The sequence below is a fragment of the Anneissia japonica genome, unplaced genomic scaffold (assembly GCF_011630105.1).
Source record: "Anneissia japonica isolate Jap-2015-1 unplaced genomic scaffold, ASM1163010v1 scaffold288060_len1141017_cov207, whole genome shotgun sequence".
In the NCBI taxonomy this organism is placed as follows: Eukaryota; Metazoa; Echinodermata; class Crinoidea; order Comatulida; family Comatulidae; genus Anneissia; species Anneissia japonica.
The window spans coordinates 884,655-907,498 of NW_022712486.1; the positions used below are offsets into that span (position 1 = coordinate 884,655).

A 22,844-nucleotide genomic window follows, 5' to 3' on the forward strand; every position below is an offset into this window, starting at 1 on the left:
TATACAGCTTCTAATCTTGTGTGATGTCTTTTTATATGTTGAACAAAACTAGACGGGAAATGTCAACAAGTCTGTAGAATGGCGGCCATTTTGAAAAATAAAAAATAAAAAATAAAATTTTTTTTAAATCCTCAATTTAAAAAAAAAGCCGGACGTGAAACATGTTTTTTTTTTTGACTTGGCCTAAATTCTATCATCAACAGGAACAAAACAATAATGACAGCAACACTCTGTAACTGCAGTAGTATCAGTAATTCTCTTCTGGCACATAGATTTTAATGATATGCAGATAAGACTATAAAAGAATTCACAAATTCAATACATAATCTGTTCATATGCACTTTTGGCGTTTCAGAATGTGCTAAGACAATTTAGAACGCGTTGATTTATCCGCGATAGTGTGGCACAGACCACACTGTGCTTGTTTTATATCCTAGGAGAATTAAACTTATGACAGTTAACGTCCTAAGGTGTGAAAGAAGGCTTATTATTATTCCTGTCTCCTGATATCTGTATTAATCAGATGTGTAAAATAGTGGGTCATGAAAGCATGTTGACAAATGCTGTATCAAACATCAAAATGCATGTTAGTACCTTATTTGGCAATATTTGATAATAGATACTACTGTAGCTACAATGTTAATGCATTACTTTTATTTTTTTGACTGAGGAAAGCGGTATTGAATATTAGTATGAATGTCAAAACAAGTGTAACCCAATCAAGTTATTTTCCTAATTATATTACTATATTTTATATTATTGTATTTAATATAATTGCTTATAAACTATACTATTTAAAAAAATTTCCGCTTACCTAACACTTTGTTTTCTTATTACTAATCCAAATGTAGATGAAAAGTTACAACCATTCTATTCTTCAGAATTATTACGATTTAGAAAATTAAAATGCATATTCCAGCATAAGCTATTTACTGCAACTAGTATAATACATTATTAATATAAATATTACTACTAGCGCCCTCAACTTAGCTGCAGTACCCAATTACTGTAGGCCTATAATTACTCTGCACGGCAGCAACAGGTTTTAAACAAATTTAAATTGTGGAAACATGCTGGGCCTATAACTACGAAAGATGTTCTCATCAGTGACTTGCTTTTTTTTGATATCGTAGGTCCAGGCTATCAAATCCAATCACCCATTGCAACTAAAAGACTGTCCACTTGTAATGCATGATGTAATACTTATTTTTAGCAGCAAGAGCCTGTGATCGTGAGTCTCTACATTGTGAGGAAATACTTGTACGCGGAATTAGACTTAAAGTCGGGAGTGGGATTATACCTGAGGTGGGACTATACCCAGGCCTGATCTACATTCTTATTATGAATTATATAGTCACACTCATTAGACTAATAAAAAATATACTTTCCTCATTAATTTTAAGGTGAAAGTAATCTGGTTTAATTTCTTTTTTTCACGAAAACTTCTTGGTTTGACATATGCCATAATTTAAATGATTGTACAATAGTGTCAACTCAGGCAAATTAAATTGAATTCAATTCAGTAACAAATAAACAAAATATATGCATGAAAGCAGTCCTATACAGTTATATTTATATATAAAAAAAATATATTTATTTAGTATTATTACTATTATTATTAATATATTTTGAAAAAATAATGTTGAGATTAGAAAAGTATACTACTGTGCATTATGCCAAGTACTGTTTGCCAAGAACCCAGACAATTACACAAAATGGAAATGTAGACAATGAAAATGAATAATCAATGATTTACATGGTTTTTGTGTGAATTCAAACAGGAAACCATACTTAAGCTTACTGTGTGAATTTATTAAATGTAAACGTATGCAAATGAAGAGAACGTACAAGCGGCCATATTAGATTGTTTCTTAACATTAAGATGGTGGAAGTATATGGGAGAACAGTAAGATGTGTTTTCAAAAAATGTTCCGATTTTGAATCTTAAAGTGGTCAAAATTTGATTAAAGATATAATAATAACATAGATTCATACCATGTCTTTTGGCAAGTGATACAAGTTTCCAGTGATGTTGTTATTGTTACTGCTGGTATTTGGATCTATAATTAGCTATCAAAAAGTGGAACCTCTTCTAATTTCGGAGAAGTATTCTTTGTCTTGTCTAACACATTTAATGTCACATCATCCTACCAGGTACGCACTTATTGCTCCTAGGTGGAGGGAGACAAATGTCGGGGAAGGCAGTTTGGCTTAGCGGTTTCCATTCAGATTGTTGAACTTGTGGTCTGGTGTTCAAACCACACACTGTCCAATCTTGGGCAACCATGCTTAGATACCCAACTTGCATTGTTGACAGGCTGTGAAATGGCTCAGGATATGTTTCAGCACCAGGTGCAAGCATTTTGTGGCATATAAATAGTAATTAAGGTAACCCCCTTACCTAGAATTGGCTTTCGAACTTTGTTTGGGGTGATTTCAGTTTTTAAAAAAAAAAAAATTAAGTGCTTTGCCCAAGGGCACAAGTGAACATCAGAGTGAAGGTTTGAACCTCCAACATTAAGGTTGAGAGACCGAATCTATCAGAGAAAGCTGACCTGCCAATTGTCAAAGCTTGTACATCATCATATCTCATATTATTTATGTTGTCTTTGTAAGAATTACTATTACTACAGTAGAAACAGAAAAAGAATAAAAACATTACAACTTGCGAGAAGAAAGCTATTATTATTTATTTCTAAATTTGCATACGGTAACACTAAGACCTTTTGCCATTTCCAGATCTTGAAAACACACATCATCACATTAACCAATGTGTAAGGCGTGGGCTTGAAATGGCATTTTAATGTTAGAATAATAAATGTCAATGAATCCATGCTGGATTAGTAAGGCATGGCAGTGATAATCAACAAGTTGGTGCTCGCCATATCAAATCAGTTCGCGAGAAGTCTGTCACCTAAATGGCAAAATAAAGATTTTTTACCAAATCACTATTTATTTCTTTAATGACAATGTATTTTTATAATGGTAGCACTAAGTTGTGCAATTTATTGTGCAATGCAACTGAGGAGAATGAAACAAAATCTAAAAACGTATATTAGTAAGCTTCAACTACCTCAAAATCCCAATCAGATTGTTAGTGTTACAAAATCAAGATGGTGCACTGATAATGGTGTGGTATTTTTGGTTGCCCATCCATGCGGTTAGGTGATATTTGGGCTATTTATAGGTTGTATACCCTTGTTCAATGTCGAACTAAAAATTTCAAATTCATTTTATAATGTGAAGCAAGTTTTCAGAATTAGGTTCATAAAGAAAAACAAAAATTTATTACAACAGCAATAATCTACTGGTTAAACAGCTGGCAAATTGATCTTATAAAAAAAATGATATACGAGTACTTACTCGGAACACCTGAGACCAGCCGTAACGGCCTGACGACACGGAATGCTCTTAAGGCCTTAACATCAAGGGTTGAGCTTTGTGAGGTGTTTAAGTCTGTCAAAATCGTACTAATAATCCTGAAGGGAAAAAAAAATCATTAATATCACTTTTTCACAATAAATGCAATTGCATTGTACAATTAATTTGAGTGCTTGATTGATAATCGATTCCTATTAATTGATACATATTAATTGATTCAATTTAATTCAATTCAATTCAATTAAACTTTATTGTCCATTGTAATAGGACATTCATATTCATAACAAGCATTGCAAGTCAGAAAAACAATATAAAAAAAATACATTTAGGAGCACAATAATGTATACAACATTCGAAGGTAAAAATTCATACTGAATAATTGACTGATTGATTTGTTGATACTGTACTATCATGGATCCCATATGTATGCATATAGTGCCTGTAAAACTACCAACAGAATTACAATAAACATGATTTATTCATATTGAAATAATTAGGGATTCTTAATTGATTGATTGATTTAACCAAACAAAACGAAAATGAAAAAAAAAAAATAAAAATCAGCATTATGTAACAAAAAGGTTAAAGTTATTTTTAACTTCTTTTGTATTTTTGATGTTGTAATGTGTCCTGTTTTCTTATTTTGACTAATTTAACTGGAGTATTTTAATATTTTTACATTTTTATTCTTATTACATTAAATTTTCCTTAATTTTGCAATAAAGTTATTTTGAATCTTGAATCTAAGTGAATTGAGGTAAAAATACTATATGTAGATATAAAAAAAACCTCTTGCACATAGATATGCTTCTTTCCAGTAAAAATTAACCTTTGATATTTTAATATATTTATGGCAACATAAAAATATATTCATTTAAATAATCTTATATAATTTGATTATAAATGTATAAATAAACTATCTAAACTTAGAATTCATAAATTTATAATTGTAAATTTATAATTAACTACATTAATAATGATGGCCAAATATACACTTGCGTAAGTATATACAATTAATTATTAATATATAAACTTTAACATAGCCTTCCATTTATTTATGTTTATATTAATAACTAACTACATTATTATTTATGGCCAAAAACACACTATGTACGTATATACTTGCTACATGTTTATGTATATTTTATATAATTCCATTATTATTAAACTTTTAACGTTTTTAAATTTAAGACATGCATGCAATATATATTTGGAAAAAAAAATAATTGTATATGTTATTAATAAACAATGATGAAAAACAACAATGTTAAACTTGATAGATGTTTAATGTTTTTTTTATGTTTATACTAATAATTAATTACATTATTATTTATGGCCAAAAACATATGTAACTGTTTACTTGGTAAATTTTAATATATTTTATTTAATTCCATTATTATTAATTTTTTACACACATGCATGCTATTAATTATAATTTGAAAAAAAAGAATTAATTGTATATGTTATTAATAACACAACAATAAAAATCAATGTTAAACTTGATAGATGTAATGCTTTTATTGATTTTCACAAGATGTTTGTTTTATTTCATAGAACTATACTAACTGGTTCTCTAAACTATAAAAAGGTAATTAAAATCAACAAGTAAACACAAAAACAATATCATTTGAAGTCAAACTACATCATTAATCTGTGTCCCAGGGATATAGTTATGGTGGGCGAGGCCACCCGGCTGTTAAGTTTTCCACCCAGTCTACAACTAATTTCACAGCTATCACCCAACATTAGTTTTCTACAGCTAAAACCTTGATTTCCATACCTTCTTCAAAAACAAAATATCATGGAAAATTATCCATTTCATAACAAATTTAACTACTGAAATCCTTAAAAAAATTGCATTTACTTAGTTATTACTAGGTCAAAATAAATGCAACATATTAAAACTATATTTAAAATGAAATAAAGAATTATTTTTTAATATAACAAATCAAAGATAATACTATGTGTACATTACTTTATAATATTCCATTTCAATCACTATGTGAATGCTTTATATTCCTTTTCATCTTCAAAATCACATTATAAAAGTATAAAATGGAATGCGAACCATAAACATGTCAATAAAACCTGAACGTTTCCCTTCGAACAACAAAGCTAAAACATCTATAATTCATATTTTATTCACAAGGTTTTGCAATTCTGTAGGAAAAAACACATTTATAAAGCATGGTAATTACATTTCTAGTCCCTCATGGAGTTATGCATACATCTGAATCACAAAAACCATTGACTTTTGGAGTATAAAAAAGAATATTAGCACAGTACTGACTGTAGGTAATCCAAGACAGTATTTTAAAAATATCAATATAAATCCTCAGCAAATGTCATATGTATAATTTGTTGCTTGTACATTTACAAGATTGTCCCTTTTATCATATTGTTAATGGCTAAATGTTTCACAAAACAAAATTGATTGATGAACAAATGAATGAGTGAACACATGAATCAACAACTGAATGAATGAATTAAAAAACAACTAAATGAATAAATGAATTATAATACAACTGAATGAGTGAACTAAAGAATGAATGAACAAATGGATGAATGAGCAAAGGATGTATGAATATATGAATGAACAAATGAATGAACAAATTAATAAATGAGTAAATGAATAAATGATTACATGAATCAATCAATCAATACGAAGTAAATCATTGAGAATATATAAATGATTACAGAGGTATTTGTTGTCTTTCGGCAACTGGAATTAGTTTATATAATAACAATATCTTCATTTTGAAATGGAAAGATTGAACACCTATGCAGGTGTTTTTAACAAGGCTGTTTTGAAGTTTAAAATGAGTGTACTATTCTTTAAATATTGTATAAATACAAGAAGTACAGATGAAATGGAAAGCATTGAAAAACAACAAAACATAATAAATGAAAATCAAGAAATTTCAATTAAGGTCTAAAACAGACTTCACTACAACTTGTAAATTCACTCTCTTCTAGAAATTCCCCTTATGCCAACTTGTAATTTTGCCAACTCGTAATTTTTCCCCCTTGCATGAATTCATCTATTCAGCACCTTTAACACAAGGCTTCATTTATCACCAGTGCAATTACATAGGAAACAGATGATAATTACAAAACCATTTACTGAAGCTGGAGAAATTCATTGGAACATACTGTACTTCATGGGTTTTTAATGATCAATTGATTTACAATTATCCATATAAATCTTGTAAGATACAGTACATGAGGGGGATCACCCCCATTACACAGCCTTCCAAAATCTTACCAAAACAAGAAAACAAAAATTGAAGTGGAATTGTGATTAGCAAGATCATGTTGTTACCCCGTCATATTGTAGTCCCAACCCCCTCCCCCACCCTCCTCGCATGGACTGACGGCAGTCATTGCTAATAAAACACTTTTTATAAACTTTAAACTTTGTGCTAAATACTGTACATGGCAATTGTCCTCTAGACAATGGATGCTTTATGGCAAATCGAAATGCCAGTAGCATTTGAAAGCTTTTTCATTATTTTACGAGTCCTATGTCACTGGCAGAATAGAATTCTCATAGGATAATCAGGCAGAGCCACAACCTCAAAATACATTACTGGGATGAAACCTATATTAATAGTCTAAATTGATTCCAATTATCTTAATAAAACTTTCATCAAAAACCAATTCTCAATTTACACTGTAATTTTTTTAATGTGTGATAGAGTAAAAAACAGAGATTAAAGAAATGTAAGAACTGTCTTACATTAGACAACTTTTGAAGACACAAACATAATCATTCCAACAAATTTCAAATTCTTGGAAGATAAAAGTGAAGGGAGAGAAGCATTAGTCACAGAATATCTGTCTAAAACTGTCTCTATGCATACTTAATTAACCTGCTTAAAAGCATTCCTCGTTAGGCAAATTGCTAGTACTGCTGTTGATAACATGACTAGCCAAATTGGACGCAATATTGCAATCCAAGCAGAAGTTATCTCTAATTGATACTGAACATGCAATTTCACTTTGAAGTTATGAAAGTAGTTGCTCGGTTGTCACTGTATATTAAAAGTTAGCTAATATTTTTATTACTTTGATTGACTGTCTGATAAGCTAGATCTACTGACTTGTGGAACAATCAATATTGATGAGAACACAGAAAATAGTACCACACTTAAAATTTTTTTAAATATAATTTCAACATATTTTTTAAGTACAGCCTATTTGGTAGTATCTTTGGTTTTTTGGTTAAACTTTTCTATTTTCCTTTTAGTTTTGTATTTTGTATTAAGTAGTTCTTGTTTAGTTGTACATTTTATAGTTAAGTTTTCATGATATGTAAAATATACATACGGCCTCATGGAAGTACACTACTTTGGTGAACGAGCTTCCATTGTAAAAGAAAGATTTTATTATCATTATTATCATTAAAAATGGCTCTTGTAATATAAACTGTTTTGAATTAAAGTTAATATATTCACTTGAAATAAAGTAATTTTTCATTAGTTAAGATTTACCACATTTGGTGATACTCTCAGTGAAAGGTAAAAAATCTCCTTTAATTATATTTTAAACTTGTATAGCGCCATCTATCAAGATACACACATATCCTGAGGCACTGTATCGTTAACATATTAAATTAGTAAATTCAATGTTTTTATTACATAGGAACACATATAATATACGAAATATGAAATAAATCTGAATATACTAAATGAGTCTTCGTACATACCGAATTGTGTTTACAAAAAATAGGCCAATAAAATTATTAATGAAAAAAGTTGTATAAAATGGAATTATCGATAAACCCATTGGCATAATGTTAGCAAATTGGCAATTTGTGGAAGCATGACACAGAAGTAGGCCTACAAATGTGGGTTACTTATCACATGAAGCACAAAACAGCGCCTCATTTAAGATCGTTATGTACTCTTGGTTCACACCGGACGAATTTAGAGTTTGCGTTTGCGTCAACGCGTCTAAACTGCACTAGTTCAAAACAGACTTGCAAGTAGAAATGCCTTGTATATGCATGTGTTAATAGATCATGCGAGAGCTTCATTAAATAAATAGATATTTATTATTTATGAAAATGATACTCAGGAGTACCAATTCTACCTTGTAGACTGAAGTAGCTAGTCCCCATACGATGTCTCATCTTCAGCCTTAATGCAAATATGAATTAATCTTAACACTGTAATGAATATTATTTGAAAGTAATAAATAGTCATTATTCAAAAAGGATTTTTTCTTTTTACTACCATATACTGTCTGTGAAGAGCTAATATTTGAGAAAAAAATTTAATTAAAGGCAAAGCTTGAACCTAGGCCAAATGCAAGTTGTTAGCTCAAAATAGAAAATTTTAAAATAATTTGTACATAACTCGCATAGGCTGTTGTTCGCACAAGTGAATCTTTTTTCCGCACGAAATAGCATCCGCTCGAATAAATTCCGAACGGGCATTTGCTTAAAGTGGCATCCGCTTGAACTGACTGGATCCCCTATATGCAAATTTAAACTTAAAACCATACAGAACCACCCTGCACGAAAAACGAAAATTGAACCTTGAAATTACGTTTTTCTTGAAATAAGAACTTATTTAGATTTTTATTTGTATACTGTACATTCAATACTAGTGGTACTTTACTAGAATACTTGTTTCCATTATGTTGGATAGGGGTACTCATTAAATTTGTTTTCATTACCTTGATCAGTTTCCAATTTTTGTTACTTTTTTTGCTATAGTCTGTTCATTTTTCATTCTTCAGCAGACTACATCAAAGGTGTACACTATCTGCTGCCATCCCGACTGAGTGCCGATTCCTCAACCCCGATAGCCATAATATATTCTGCTCAGAAAAAATGCCCACGACATTGACTTGCGACAGCCACACAAAACTGTAAATGACATGTTTATATTTGCCTACTCCCTCTCTAACCCCTAATTTGGATATTTTTTAAACGACATTCTGACTATTGCTCTATACACCTGTTCATACAAACTGTCTACACAAGTTTCAAATGTTACGACAACTAGTACAGCCATTTCCACCAAAAAAAAACAAACCAAAACTGCAAGCCTTCAACATAAAAAAGTGCTCATGAAATACTGCCACACGTACTGGTACAATACTTATAGAGAGCTATCAAGAAGACACTGTCAAGGCCTGTTTACAATATAATATGTTGACGATAACAATCAACCAAAGACGTCGAAAACGATCTTTTCTCTACAGAAAATACAATTTTAAAAAAAGATAATAACAATCGTTCATATCCAACAATTTCATGTTTAACCGAAACCTTTCACACTTTGTTATTTTCAAAAGGTACAGTATGTATTGTTAATCGTTATCGTCATATTATCAACATGCCTTCACGCTATTACTTCGACTCATACCACGCAGATAGGTTTTTCTCCCAAAGAACGAGCGCCTACCACATTACACTGAACATTCCAAATAACACTCATTTTCACCACAAGGCACAACCTACTACGATTCACTACGTTTCACTACATGTACGACAATAATGCAACCTTGGCAAGTCCATGATTATTCTCAATAATAATATAGGTTTCAAAGCACATACGCAACGCCATCGTAATAAGTTTCAATATTTTGACAATAATCCCATCGTCAACAACAAATACAGTATACAGAAGAGTAGATCCTCACTCCTAATACCAGAGTGCAGATCCTACTGTATATGTAGTATACTGTGCGCAAACCAAGATTTTTACAGTTACTTTTAATCAAGTCATGGTTCTTTAATAATTCAATGCAGCAGTAGACACATGCTTCCGGGGGAGCCTATTTTTAGTTCTATGCTAGGCCAAGACACATAGATACACTTTGCTTATCAGGATTACATTTCAGTATGATTTCTGAATAGCGTAACACTAAAAACATTAATTTAAAACAGGAGGTGGCCTAAAAAGAACATGGGATGGGACGAGTTCTTGGGTTTTTTTGGAAAGAGGGTGATTTGCCTCATATAACTTAAAGTAGGTTTTGCTAAATGCTAATCATTTGCAAGACAAACATAATATTTATTGGAACATGTTGTCATCAAAGTCTTTTAATTAGTATATCCATGGTGAGATTTTTTTGTGAATATAACAAACTACTTTAACATAAAGTTCTTCAACTCATAGTGATCTATATTTTGCATAATGTTCAAAATGACATTAACGAGTCATTGGCTTTTACATCATGCCCCATTACTGATGAACTATTTGTTCCTAAAACATATTATTCAACAAGCATTCAAAACTCTTTATTGTCGAGGGATAATCTAATTTCAGTGAAATCATGCAAAACTGGCAACACTATAATCTATAAATCAGGTTTAATCTGTCAGGTTGAAATAACAGTTCAACTATATACATTTTAAACTTATCTACCATCTGGGATAATGAGTGGATGAGACAAATGTCAAAGCTCTAAAGCTGCGATAGTATGAATTCATTCTCATCACAATGAAGGAAAATTTTTCTTGGATTTAAATACACAGTAGGCATTACCAAGACTCTGGCTAAACACTGAAAATTTGAGCCTTACACTATGTGCAATAAAATTTTTTACACACTGCACGGGAAAAATATTCTGGTTACTCTTCCTGGGTACAATGATGTGTTAATATTTTTATATTTATGTGAGAGGAGGATGAGTCCAAACAGAAAATTGTTCTTACTTCATCAAAAACAACAGTATTAAAGAAAATAACTTTTTTAGCCTGTGGGCAGGATAATGCATAAGAGAATGTAAGCTAAGGGCTTAGTCTGCGGGCCGTCTGGCCGTCTTTTGGATGGATAATTAGTTAGGACGGTCAGTTTTACCATGACGGCTTGGACGGCTTGGCCTACTCAGTTCGGCCTAGCCTAGTTGGACCTTGTCTACTTGTCTACAAATTCTTTATTTTTATCGGATGTTGCATTACAGCACATTTATGTTTGATGAACAACCTTTATTAATTGAATTTACGTTGTTTTCATACTGACATTTGGTGGGAATTCCCAAAAAAGGTCTACCCGGTGACAATTTCACTTACAACACAAGTATGTCATGTTAAAAACATAGACCCCACTGGTAATATCATTTTTGTTTGTAACTCCCTGGTTATAATTAATTCATAAAATACTGTAAAGCAGCTCTGTGAATAACATCACAAGTTTAATTTTAATAGTCAACAAAAAATACAGTAGGCCTATACATCTCTCAATTCGGAGGACCTAGAGCAGCATTTACACTAGACTAGGGCGAAAGATAAAGATGCATCTGCATAGCCTACAAAATAATGTGAGTAACAACCGTAGCCGAGGGCAGTCTACATGTCTATAGCTAAATATCTTTGTGCTGGCTAATTCAGCACTATTCCTTTAACGACAAAATTCCAACATTTAAACACCTTTAAATGTATCTAAATAATTCATAATTTCCTATTTTTTCCTTACGTAGGAAGGGGGACACCTCCTCCCAAACCCACCAGCTGCTCGGGACTACACCCCTCGGCAATCAGTACACGACAATTTCTTCGTCTTCCATTTTGGACGCCCTATTTCGATTTTCTGGCTAAACCCTTGATGTAGGCTGGATATTTTTTGGTCAAAATAACTAGGTACGTGGTAAAGTTTGATTGAATCTTTTTTAACCATGAAAACTTAATTGTAATTCATCTCAAAAAATGTAATTTTTATTTAATAGTTTTGTAACATTAATCTTGAGTTCCAATGAAATCCTTGAAAAGATGAGTAAATTTAGATATAGAAGTAGATACAGTTGATGATTTCATGGTAAAATTCCTTAATGAATGCAATTTATACATCTAAGATTAGATGGCGTACTTTTATATAGACAAGCCATTCTTATGCTGTATTCGATTTCCTGTTATTAAGCATTAGTCTTCAGTTCAACTTTAACAAGGGAAACATTAGCCATGCTTTGTAGCAGACACCAACCTTTTGCTCTTAGAAAATGGTACCATAATTATCAGGTTTGGATTTCCATCAATAAAAACATGGAGGTGAATTCTGGGTAATTATTCTTCTAGCTGTTGAAATAGAGATTGACAGCAATGATAGAATAATTAAGCGAGACTTTTTTATTACTTGTTTTGCGTACTTATTTTTTTAAAGGTTATCAGAGAAGGGTGGAATAAAAATAAAATTTTGTTTTCTTTTTTAACAAATAGTTTTGCTAAAATCATCCAGACGAAGTAGAAAATAAAAATAAAATGTTATTGGTAAATGTAAAATAGGATGGTTAAATGCTTCAAATTTATATAATTAGGAACTTAAAATACCACGTCTGAAACAAGAAAAAACAAAAAACAAACAAAAACATGATTATTCACATTACTTAAATAATGATGAGACGGTCGTTTTAATTGACTTTACGAATGTTTTAATTATATTATCCCTTAATACTATAAAAATTACTTCTACTTGGTCATAGGCCTAATAAATATTCCAAACCGACTCTGATAGTACAGTACCATGACTCAAAACACTAAAAAATTACAAAAAAACAGTTACATCAATAATAATGAAACGATTGTATTATTTTCATTTTCTAAAATTAACTATGTATTCAATAACTGCATTTCTATTCAAAACTCTACTAGTCAACCACGCCTGAAAAACCCTACGTACTAATAACAATAGAGACAAAAGAGTGTATTCAGATTACGTGACAGTGCTCAAGGAAAAGTCGTAGCAGAACTCTAGTAAAAGATCGTGAATAAACAACTTTACAAGCCCACGTGACCGTTCGTAGACCGCGCAAGTTCCGATTTTTACCAGGAAGTGTACGCTGAGTAAAATCATTCACACGTTAATTGGAGCACTCACGGAATAATGACACTCGCTTTTCACTCGTGAAACACACGCCCAATACACGCGAGTAACGTCGAACGTTCGGTAATCAGTACTGTACTCAGTACTGTACTCAATATTAATTGATATAGCATAATTGTAACAGTTGAATAAAAAATGCTAATCAAAGGATGTGTTTTGTCTTGTTTTTTACCATACGAATGAATTTACCTATTGATTAAGAAATGAACCGTTATGGGGTTAACACGCAGAAGAAATTAACTAATCTCTTTATTTGAAAATCAATTCTACAATGAATATACTAGTTGTTAGAGATAACCCTATTGATTCTATGCCATGATACTTAAACATTTTCTTACAAGTAATAAACACGGTCTTGATGCTCTGGAGATATTTATTTTTCTATATACAGGACATATGTAAGCATTCAGTGACTAACACAGGATTTTAAGGAAGCCCACATAACTAAAATGTAGCAAAAATCAATGTAATAAATAACAAATATAACAAAGTAACTTAGCTAAAAATAAATGACATAGTGATACAATATCTTAACATTATTTACTGTGTTATTACTGTAATAAACTTAAAAATTATACAATCTTACTTGGGGGAGGGGGGGGTGGTATGAGCACTTGACAAATTTGTTAGTAAATGTTAGTGGAGACCCGCTATCTCTATCCATAGCTACAGGATTTTGAAGTTAGTTGAGGTCTGAGAGCATAATTATCATATCAACTCTAGCCCCACCATGGTTGGTAAACAACTTGTTTGGTGCCTATGAATGTCCGGAAATAGATGCTGGCAACATAGAGCCGCTATCCCTTCCCCTCAATGGGCAGGCACAATATAAAAGTTAAAATGGATGACAGTGAAAATATGTTGAAAATATGGAACCTTTGGATGCCATCAAATAGTAGCTGGTAAAGCTGTAGAATATAATATTGTTAAAAATTTAGTTACTTTAATATCATTCCCGTAAGTAGATAAATTGAGTTGCTTATTCCTCCAGAAGAGCAAGAAACATGAATACATGTATAATACATAAACCAAAAATGACTATAACATACTGTAATTGTATTTACACGATGTGGAGGGTATTCAGCTATGAAATATACACAATATGCAATAAATAAAACACAGCAACCATAAGCCACACAAATGGACCTGCAGCCTTCATGTTATGAACATACTGCTCGTACAATTTTAATTCCATTTTCTTGCAAAGTTCAGCCTGGAACATTAATAAGTTATTTATCACTAGAATTGTAAAAAAAGAAAATAGTAAGTTAAGTGCTGTGTTTCTGGTAGGCCTTATACCGATTACACATTAATTTTAGTCAACCTTCGGTATATTCATGCAGACAGACCATGGAGAGATGTACTCTGGTAACAAATAAACAAACTAACATTAGGGTGATCCAGTTAGTGAGTGGAGAGGGGCACAATGCACTGAATCATTTTTTTAATTAACTTGTCCATTTTTAAGTAATAAAAATTATCAACTTGAACATAAACATTAGTGTATTTTTAAAAAGTTCACATGTCATTTACAAAAAAAAAATGATAGAAACACTTCCAGTCAATGGAAGAGATTTATTATTTTTATTATAATTATCCAGTTTAAAAATCAGGTACAGATTTTTAAAATTCAACAATTTCTTTGCTCAAGTTAAAAATATGTATGCTACTGCAAAAATGAACAAGTTAATTTCAAAATTATTTTTATAATTTTTTGTCATTTTCAAGAGACAATACATCTTTAAACCCTGTTTACCTTGATGCCCTGAAAAAAATGTGAATTAATGATGATCATAATTATGATGAGGGGATGATGATAACAATGACAGTTATGAAGGTGATAATGACTACAATGACAATAATGATGACGATGATGATGTCGATGGCGATGACGTTGATGATGATGATGAACGGTAATAATGTTGATGTAGGTGTTGTCATGTTTGAGAGTGATGGAGAAACTATTAATGCAGATTAAAGTGAAGTGAGTTCAATCTGGAATCAAACCAAAAAAAATTTCCCCGGTCAGGGTACGGGGATAAAAGCCCCTGGAAAAATCAGCAGTTTTGATTTGGTAGTCTAATTGAGGTCGCTATGCTATTTTAAGTCTTATAATAGGCCTAGTAGGCCTAATACTTTCAGAAAGCAAGCGATCCTCCGATTGACCTACAGGGACTAGAAAGCCCTGAACAAAAATTTGTTTGTTCTCGTAGTAATGTATATATCAATAAAAATGTTTGGATTTAATCTATTTATCGTTGCTTTTCATCGCACTGCAATGGTTAATTTTGTTGAGCACCACACTCCTTTACAAACCCGGACATCTCCCACCATCTTTTGTCCGACGCCACGACGAGGTCATGAGACTAAACTAATCTTTAAATCCAATCAAGTTGCGATTGCCATTTCCTAATATTGTGGTTTAAAAGTATAAATTGTGGATGCCCAAAAATCTCATCTGGCAATCCCCCGCCCCCCTCAAGGGGTAAAGTTGGTGCATAAATTCATACCTGTAAATTTTTAAAAATATGCTGCAAAGCAACTATCCCTATTCCAACCCCATGCAGGGACAGATACAAGATTGAAAGTTAGTGGAAGTGGGCAAGATACTGTACCCCCTATCTCAGGTCCATCGTACCATGATTGAAAAAGCGATGCGTACATTCATATAATTCATAATTATCATTATATATTTATTTCAGAAAGTAATGGAATTGAGAAAAAGTGGTCCGGCTATAGCTGGTGCGGCCGGTGCGCTTCCGACGGCCCTGTATATATTATAATAAATTATAATGTAAGTTTTTAATTAGAATTAAAACTGTACAATGAACAAGTTTATACTGTTTTTAGTTTTTTGCAAAGTGGCTTGTAATCAACTTTAAAAATTATTATACTGAAAAACATGTAAATTAGTGAAATTCAATTATTCTGCCATATGTGTATGAAACATATTTGATCTTTTTAATTCAATAATTCAATATTATATATTAATTAATTAATTTGTTTGTGATGTTGATAAGTATATACTCATTTATCTCAACTATTATAAGGCCAAAAAAAAATATGTTGTGTTGCCCTCAGCGATCTCTCTGCTGAGCTGTCAAGCCACAATGAGGCTTGTTTAATCGATTTTAGAGTCTACTAATATGTAGAAAATATATATTAGAAAAAAAAAAATTTGTTTTTCTCTCCGATGAATTGTGCTTTTTCTCCCCGTGATGACTATACCTGTCTCTTATACACATCTAGATGTGTATAAGAGACAGGGCCTAGGGTTTTCATAGGGACAGCAGTTTCAGGCCTATCCTAATTCACGTAGGCCTGTTACTATAAAAAAAAAAAAAAATAATAATCCGACCGACCGGCGATCTCCATTTTTTCCATTTAAGGGCAACACAACAATTTTTTTTTTTATAGGCCTAATCGTCTAAAGGTCTTTAAAATTAATCAAAGCAACAAATTAATAATTAACCAACAACCTCAAAATATTTTATTAAAAAATGAGACAAAAACTATTTTTGGAAAAATTTTTTATGAATACTAAATAATTCACTTTTCTGACAACACAGAGAATTAAAGCAATGAAACGTTTAATGTAAGAGATAAAACAACCAATAACAATCAAATTTAAATTAAATTATTGACGTAATTTATTACGGTTGTTCTGTTATAAATAAATTTAAGTTAATTGCTTGGTGGTTACATGCTTGCCTTTTAATATCGGGGGGGGGGGGGCGGAGAGAAATTCATGGGTGTTTGTCGGGGAGTAGACAGAATATGTATATACACAAGAAAATCATAAGGATGGTAAAAGAGAAGTTTGGATTGAATTGATGACCTAAATTAAGAGAAAAAGCATTCAAATTGCATCCTACACCAATACCTATCAAGAAAAGTTGATACGTGGAGTCGAAAATTAGTTTTAACATGTCCCATATTCAGCAATTATAAAAGGAAAGGTTTTCTTTCATTTGAAACTAGTCCATTTTCTAAAATAGATGGTACTGTTGGTTTAGTATGATAGAAATAAAAAGTTATTCAAAATGTGCTAGAGCAACTGTGTTAACCAATTTTCTTTCAACATGATAAGCTGATCATTTACCGATTACATGCAACATGGACAAATGTGGCAGTGTTGCCGAAGTATAAGTCACAGGATTCTAATAAGTCAATTCATAGTTTAAACTGCTTATGCCCACTGCAAATTTCAATTGACATAAATATACACACAACAACCTTGACCTTGGATATGGGTATGTGCACTTCAAACTACAAATTTGCTTATTGAAAGACTGAAGGTGTAGTGTGAAGTAGGCCACTAGTTACTCTCCTCCGCAAGGCCACGTTTTCACTCTCTACCCTGGAATATAAACGGGTACAGTACCTGTAGGTTTGAATATCATTACTGCGCTGATTACTAGCTCAGCAACATTAAAGCATACTCCCCCAGAGAGCTGTGTATGTGTTGTGAAAGTGTTTGATCTTATAACCAAGGTAATTGCGTGAAATATATAATAATGTTCAGGCCTTTTCGCTATGTGCATGCATCATATCTTTTGTTTAATTTTTCATTCTTGTCATGAAAAAGCTGCATGTACCATAGTAAGATAATAACAAAAATAAACTACTGTTGCTATAATTGCTCTGCTACAATAAGATGGCACTTTAAGTGGAATGAAAATCATGTTGATGCGATGCCTATTTGAGAGCGCCGCTTTTTATTTAGTAAATTCAATCATGGAAAATGTTTTCAGAATGTATTCAGAATATTTATGGTATAAAATAACAATTATAAGTAATATTTAGTAAAGTCATATTATAACACATAAATTTAATGAATTACACATGGAAGAACAACTTGAAAGATTGATGAAGTATTTATAAGTAGAGGATGGAAGGCAGAGACTACTAGACTGCTGTATAAAGACAAGTGTTAGATGACTATACAGTCACCTTCGACATATTGGACATTTCTAATTATTATTTATAAACAGTCATTTCAGAGATAGTCAATTTCAAAGGGATTGGAGAGAAGACAATTCCACTTCTCAAATGTCTTTTTTTCAAGTTGAAAATCGATTTTGATTTAAGGCATATCTTAGGAAAGTAATTCGTAATTCTGTTTCAACTGAGTCTGTGCGCTCATTCCAAGATAAATCATGGAAAACAGGGCTTGAGTACGAGCCAAAAGCTATATTGTGAAGTTTGTGTTAATGCTTGTTGATATGTGTAACTCTATAGAAACAGTTTGATATTGACATTCGATGTTGTAACCATGGTAAATACTATGTCTTTCAACGTTCTATTGCTTGTACTGTATATATGCTTCTAATTGTTTTATATTTTAAATCTGTCTATTCTCTCTTGACCATTGGCTTATTCTTCCAAACTTTCATCACCACTTAGAACAATTTGCACCATTCCATTAAATGTTATCATCTACAGTATTCATTATTTCCATGGTCCTTATTAATAATTAAGATTTCTCCATGGTCCTTATTAGTGATTTCTCCTAAAACTCTGATCTTCACCTTTCCTACAATACTAATAACCACCTCTTCCTTTGACCAATATGTACCACTTTCTGAATTTGATGATCCATTCAGTAGTATTTTTTTTTTTGGTGTAACTTTAGGCCTCAGATAGATAGCACAGCAGACAGGAAAAATACATAACATCCTTGATGAGGGTAAAAATATACTGACAACCCATCAAAACATGATAGTACGGATCTAGTAATTTCTTCTTCATTCATGCAACACTTTGTATCGGGAATTGATTAGTAGCTCATCAAGCTGAGTAACATTTTTAGGTGCCTGACAACAACAGGGGACACTATTCACAAAGCATATAATTGGTATGTACAATCATAGGTCTATCAACATTAATATTATATAAAAGCTTTATTACTAAGCTAGTTAAATTAGCCCTGGTTGAATTCTACATCTCTATTGTTGTGTCCATTCAAAATAGCATCAATATTAGCATAACAATACAGATTCAAATCTTCTCTGTGTCAATATCAACAGAAGTGTCATTAATTTCTGAGTTGGTACTCTTTGTACTTGCCTCCTACGCTGCAGCACCAACATAATAATTGTTCAATCTGATCAAATTATAAGGTTTCCATAGAGATACTTTTTACTATAAAGATGCATTTTAATGATCATCTTGACATCTATAGTTATTGATATTTAAATTCATAAAAAGTAATATAAACATTATAATATAATTATCATAACGGTATAGTACAAAGTACTTCGGGATAATTAATAATCCATAATAAACTGGTATTATCACCATAATTGCATCTATAATTCAATTATTTGAATATTCCCTTGCGCTGAGAACAAAAGTTTTGTTTCATAAATTTTAATTATTGATGACCACTAGTCTAATCATTTTTACTATCGGAGATCTTGTAGGAAAATTAAAATATCGAACCAAGAATCAGCATGGTATTAGTTTGTGAAATATTGGAAAACAGCTGATGGTTATGACTATTTATGAAGAAACTTTAGAAAATATGACTAATAATTACAAGTGAACATAGCCCTTTGAACCTGGGACCTTTTAAAATCAAGGTTTATATTTTCAAACCTTATTTTTAAACTAAATTTAATAAGGATGAATTATACATAATTTGCAGTTATTCAAGATAGTGTATGCAATTATTTTGAGAGCAAATGTAAGAACTTTATGTGCTCAGCAACTGTGTACCCTTATACCGTGAAAATGGCAGGTGATTCATGTCCAATATAATCATTTATATCTTAAAAGGATTTTAATTTTCATTTTAATAAATAAGTAAACTTTGCAATACATTATATTATAGACCAGTCCTCTCATTAGTTTATGCTCAACAAACATGGTTCATGTACATATGATTAGAAGCTGCTTCATTGACACAAACGGCCATCAAGCCATACTGCCCAGCTAATTTTAGTACAGAAGGGTCACGTTCATTGTCTATGTAAAAAACCTATAATTGAATGCAAGTAATCTTAAAGCAAAAGGCCACTGTGCATCATCCATGTTGGAACACCTGATTAATGTAGAGTAAAACCATGGCAACTAGATTACCCATCAGTCATTTGTGGTTCCTGTTAATTCCCAGTTCATTGTGGAACATAATGCAACCAGACTTCCATTCAATCAGTAATATGAGGTTTTAATGAATTAGCTAGCATATGGATTATTAGATACAAAACCACTCGCTACTGCATACAGTATTCTCTCATTAGCATCAATGCTAATTGTGTATTCCACTATAATACAAAAACAAAACTACATCCTTGCAATTTAAGCTTAAAATTTAAATTTAGATACAAACAATATAAAACCTATATGAACTAAAATACAATCATGCATAATGTCAGTGCTAATTAATATATCAGGAACAAGATGCTGACCATGATGTTAAAACTATACTTTACTGAAGTTGATAACAAATATAAGTTTCATTAGTATCAGAAAAATTTAAAAAGTGTTTTTAGATCAGTCAATCCACATGCTATCAGGTCTGCAGGGAAATATATATAATAAATGTACAATAAACCAACATTTTATACATTACTTTGTGATTGAAACAAAATACTAAAATACTATTTAAAATAAAAACCAGCAAACATTTGCCCTTCAACTATTCTTGAAAGAATTGTCTAAAAATTGTACTTACCCAATAAGAACAATTATAAAATCCAACAAATTCCAAGCATTACGTAGATAAGCTCCATTATGCATCAGGAACCCATACGCAATTATTTTGAGAACAGCCTCAGCAGTAAAAATTGCGAGAAAAGCGTATTCTACTTTTTCCTGAAAAAAATAAGATAATGATGTTTAGTTACCATGGCAAATAATGCGATAACATTAACATGCAATTAAATGTTATATACATTTTAGCATAACTAAATAGCTTTCTGATAATTGTTGTTTATTGTAAAGCATATCAAAAGACTCACCCAATGTATAATTATAAAGAAAAATAATCAAAAATATACTGTGGAAGGAATTCATTCAACTTAAATAGCTTTCTATTAGCTCTGTGGCCTAAATCTTCTTAATTGGTAGAGCTCTAGCCTGTGTGTTCAAAAGATCTTATGATCTAATTTCACATTTAAATTAATTATTAAAGAAGCAAATAAAGAACAAAGAAATAGATAGATGGACAGACAAATAAACAGACAAATTTCTTTATTTAACCACATTTTGTAGTCTTCAAGGTCATGCTCCAGTTTTCCACATTTATCTATACTGGCAGTAGCTTGTTAATACTTATTTCACATTGATCTGCATTCTCTGAACTTATGACCCCTCAATTTTCAGGTCTTTTTTTAAAATTACAAATTTGCAAAAAAATATTAACCTTCATTATTTTTTTCTTTGTATATTGTAATTGAGTAATTAATTCTTTATCCAAGGACATGATTTTTTAAAGTACTATCCCAAATAATTCTTTGTGATACTATCTTTGAGTATTTAAAATCAAACTTCAATCAACTAAAGGAAACGCTCAATTATCAGCGAACTACTTTCCTTTTGAGGTATGAACATTAAATGTTGCAGGCTCCTTAATACGATATTAGCTCTAATAGTAATCAAAGAATAGCTGAGTAAATATTGTTTCTTCTGTTACTTGAGAAGAGAAGAGAATTAACATATTATTCATATAGCTCAGAGAAACAAATTTAACTCAATCCAATGGCAACAGGGACATCAGGAGAGACAATTCAGATTGCTAGGGAAACCAAATGACAATGACAATAACCAACAAGAACCTATGATTAATCAAAATATTATGTTCTTGTATTCAGTTACATAGACATCAAATTAATCCTTGCACATTTAAAAATATTACGGATATTTGCGATTTGGATGGCTAAGCGGTTAACTAGGCAAGGGCGCCACAACCTATAGCTCACTTATGGTCCAGTAGGCCCTGTGTACACAATTTGGCTTGCATGCACTTAAAAGAATCAAGTCATTAGAAGCAAATTACTGTAACAGCTAGCCACACCTTAAGTGCTTTGGGACAACTTGGTATAAAACGTTATACAAGTCTAACTACATTACATTACATAATTTTTAATTCAGGATTACTGTAATGTATGATTTTTAAAAACATGGTATTCCTTTATTTTTTACTAGAGATATTATATGCTAAATATTATTATATAGTATATTTTAGTATATCATATCATATTACATAATAATTTATATTATGAAGTTAAATCTTCAGTATACAGTATATTACAAACAAGAAAATTAATAATGGCAATAAGAAAAAGAGAATCAATCAATGAAATTAAACAACAGAGAGCAGCACCAGTTCATAGCCATGACTGTTTACACTGCTCATGTAAAAATCAATGTCATATTGTCACAAATTCTCCTTTGTAATAACACTACAATGCAACTAGTTTAATTTCATATTTATTTATGCTTGTCCTTTCCAAACCTTGAATAAACAAATATGATATATAATATGGAGTTAATGTAATGTACAATTGGAGTATAAAATGACAAATAAAATTATAGGATAATTAACTTTATATAGAACGGTGATTATATTTCAAAGGATACAATACATTCAAAAACTATTACTATAAAACTGTACATTCAAAAACT

The 22,844-nt window shown here is 31.2% G+C and overlaps 1 protein-coding gene across 1 annotated transcript in view; it reads right to left on the minus strand.

Annotated features, from left to right (window-relative positions):
- Positions 1 to 21,027, minus strand: part of LOC117107867 (voltage-dependent L-type calcium channel subunit alpha-1D-like) — a 96,671-nt gene extending 75,644 nt beyond the window's left edge. The window contains exons 1-2 of the mRNA XM_033249676.1: positions 20,893 to 21,027; positions 3,364 to 3,479 (exon numbers count right to left, since the gene is read on the minus strand). Of these exons, the coding sequence (XP_033105567.1) occupies positions 3,364 to 3,479; positions 20,893 to 20,957 (181 nt within the window). The 5' untranslated portion in view covers positions 20,958 to 21,027. The remainder of the gene's footprint in view (positions 1 to 3,363; positions 3,480 to 20,892) is intronic.
- Positions 21,028 to 22,844: the final 1,817 nt, after the last annotated feature.